Source organism: Aethina tumida, chromosome 8, assembly GCF_024364675.1.
Source record: "Aethina tumida isolate Nest 87 chromosome 8, icAetTumi1.1, whole genome shotgun sequence".
NCBI lineage: Eukaryota > Metazoa > Arthropoda > Insecta > Coleoptera > Nitidulidae > Aethina > Aethina tumida.
Window position 1 is genome coordinate 3,820,358 of NC_065442.1, and position 2,103 is coordinate 3,822,460.

General features: G+C 38.7%; 1 protein-coding gene across 1 annotated transcript; it reads left to right on the forward strand.

Annotated features, from left to right (window-relative positions):
- Positions 1 to 1,053: 1,053 nt before the first annotated feature.
- LOC126266388 (uncharacterized) lies at positions 1,054 to 2,103 on the forward strand. The gene is made up of 2 exons (XM_049970291.1): positions 1,054 to 1,436; positions 1,905 to 2,103. Exons 1-2 carry the CDS (start codon positions 1,054 to 1,056, stop codon positions 2,101 to 2,103), a joined length of 582 nt encoding a protein of 193 aa, XP_049826248.1.

A 2,103-nucleotide genomic window follows, 5' to 3' on the forward strand; every position in this document is an offset into this window, starting at 1 on the left:
TCATGGTTGGCGATTGTACAGCTGCACGAGAAATTGTGATTCGTAGAAGAAATAATAATCTTCAGTTCATTACTGACACACATAGTTCATATGACGCTCTCCAATATCCGCTAATATTCTGGAAGGGACAAGACGGATATTGCATAAACATAAAATAACGAGATCCCGTATCAGGTACTTCATTGATTATGAATTTGATCATTAATCATTTAACAAAATAATTAAATTATTGAACGTAATAAATTTAAATTAATTTTTATGAACAAATATTACAGGAGCTGAAACAAACAAGAAGAAGAACGTTAGCTCAAAGGATTATTATGCGTACCGATTAATGATTAGGCGTGGCCTGGACAACGTCATTCTACGATGTCGTGAGCTTTGTCGACAATTCATGGTCGACATGTACGCGAAGATTGAGAGCGAACGACTACGATACTTACGAAATAATCAACAAAAGCTGCGCGCGGAAGAGTACATTCATTTGCGAGACGCTATCAACAACAACGCCGATGACGCCAAAATTGGTAAACATGTCATTTTACGATCATCGTGTCATATGCAAGAATATATACAGGATGCTCTGACATTCGTGCGCGAATATGGACGATCATGTTTATTTATCACGTTCACATGTAATCCAAAATGGCCAGAGATTGCATCTTTGCTACTGCCTGGCCAAAATGCAATACATCGCCATGACATTACAGCACGTGTGTTCAGACAAAAGTTGAAGTCTAATAAGTTTCATTACTAAATTACATGCATTCGGTCCCACACGTTGCTGGCTGTATTCGGTTGAGTGGCAAAAGCGAGGGTTACCTCATGCACACATTTTGGTTTGGTTAATTGACAAAATCCGTCCTGAAGAAATCGATAGTATCATTTCTGCGGAAATTCCAGATCCATCCACTGACCAACTGCTGTTTGATATTGTTACAACAAACATGATTCATGGTCCATGTGGTACTCTTAATAGTTCATCGCCTTGCATGGCAAATGGGAAATGTACTAAAAATTTCCCTAAAGATTTTACCAATGATACGGTCACAAATGTCGACGGATACCCAATATATCGTCGAAGATCGTCGTCCTGATAATGGCGGACAATCATTTATTAAAAATATCAACACAGACATTGATATTGACAATCGTTGGGTGGTGCCATATTCGTCTCTGCTTAGCAAGTCATATAATGCTCATGTTAATGTTGAGTTCTGCAGTTCTGTGAAGAGCATCAAATACATTTGCAAGTATGTCCATAAAGGCAGTGATATGGCTGTGTTTAGAGTGGAAAATACTAATGTGAATGCTCCTCCAGTGAATAAAAACGATGAAATAACGCTCTACCAAATTGGTCGGTACATCAGCTCCAATGAAGCTGCTTGGCGTATCTTTGGTTTTCCAATTCATGAACGGGATCCAGCAGTTGTTCAGTTAGCCGTCCATCTTGAAAACGGTCAGCGTGTATTTTTTACTAACGAGACAGTGATTGATCGTGCAATAAATCCACCTAAAACTACACTCATTGCATTTTTTGAATTGTGTAATCGTGCGGATGATTTTGGTGTCTTTGCACGAACATTACTCTATTCACAAGTACCACGCTATTTCTCATGGACTCAAACAAAAACATAGATGCCCCGCAAGCAAGGCTCACCAGTTGCTGCATGTCTCAATTTATTTAAATCAAACGCCTTGGGACGATTATTTACAGTCAATCCAAAACACGCTGAGTGCACTGTGCAAGGGTACACGATTAGTCATTCAAAAATTAATGAAAAACGTGATCGAAGCCAGCATTTTAAATGGCAGTTCAGAGGTGAAAATATACTAATACCACGGATTCCTATTATACCTACAGATGTGCCAATTCAATTCAAACGTATTCAGTTTCCGATTAGATTGGCATTTGCAATGACTATCAACCAATCTCAAGGTCAAACGATGTCTATTTGTGGCTTAGATTTGAGAACACCATATTTTTCACACGGACAATTATACGTGGCATGCTCTCGAGTGGGTAAACCATCCAGTTTGTTTGTGTTAGCTGAAGATGGACTAACAATAAATATTGTTCATGCTACAGCATTAAGAGATTGA

Excerpts from the sequence above, each read along its gene's own strand:
- LOC126266388 (XM_049970291.1), top strand. The coding sequence starts at position 1,054 with ATGTCGACGGATACCCAATATATCGTCGAAGATCGTCGTCCTGATAAT. Across the intron at positions 1,437-1,904 it reads CGGGATCCAGCAGTTGTTCA|ATTGGCATTTGCAATGACTA; the intron begins GTTAGCCGTCCA and ends GTTTCCGATTAG.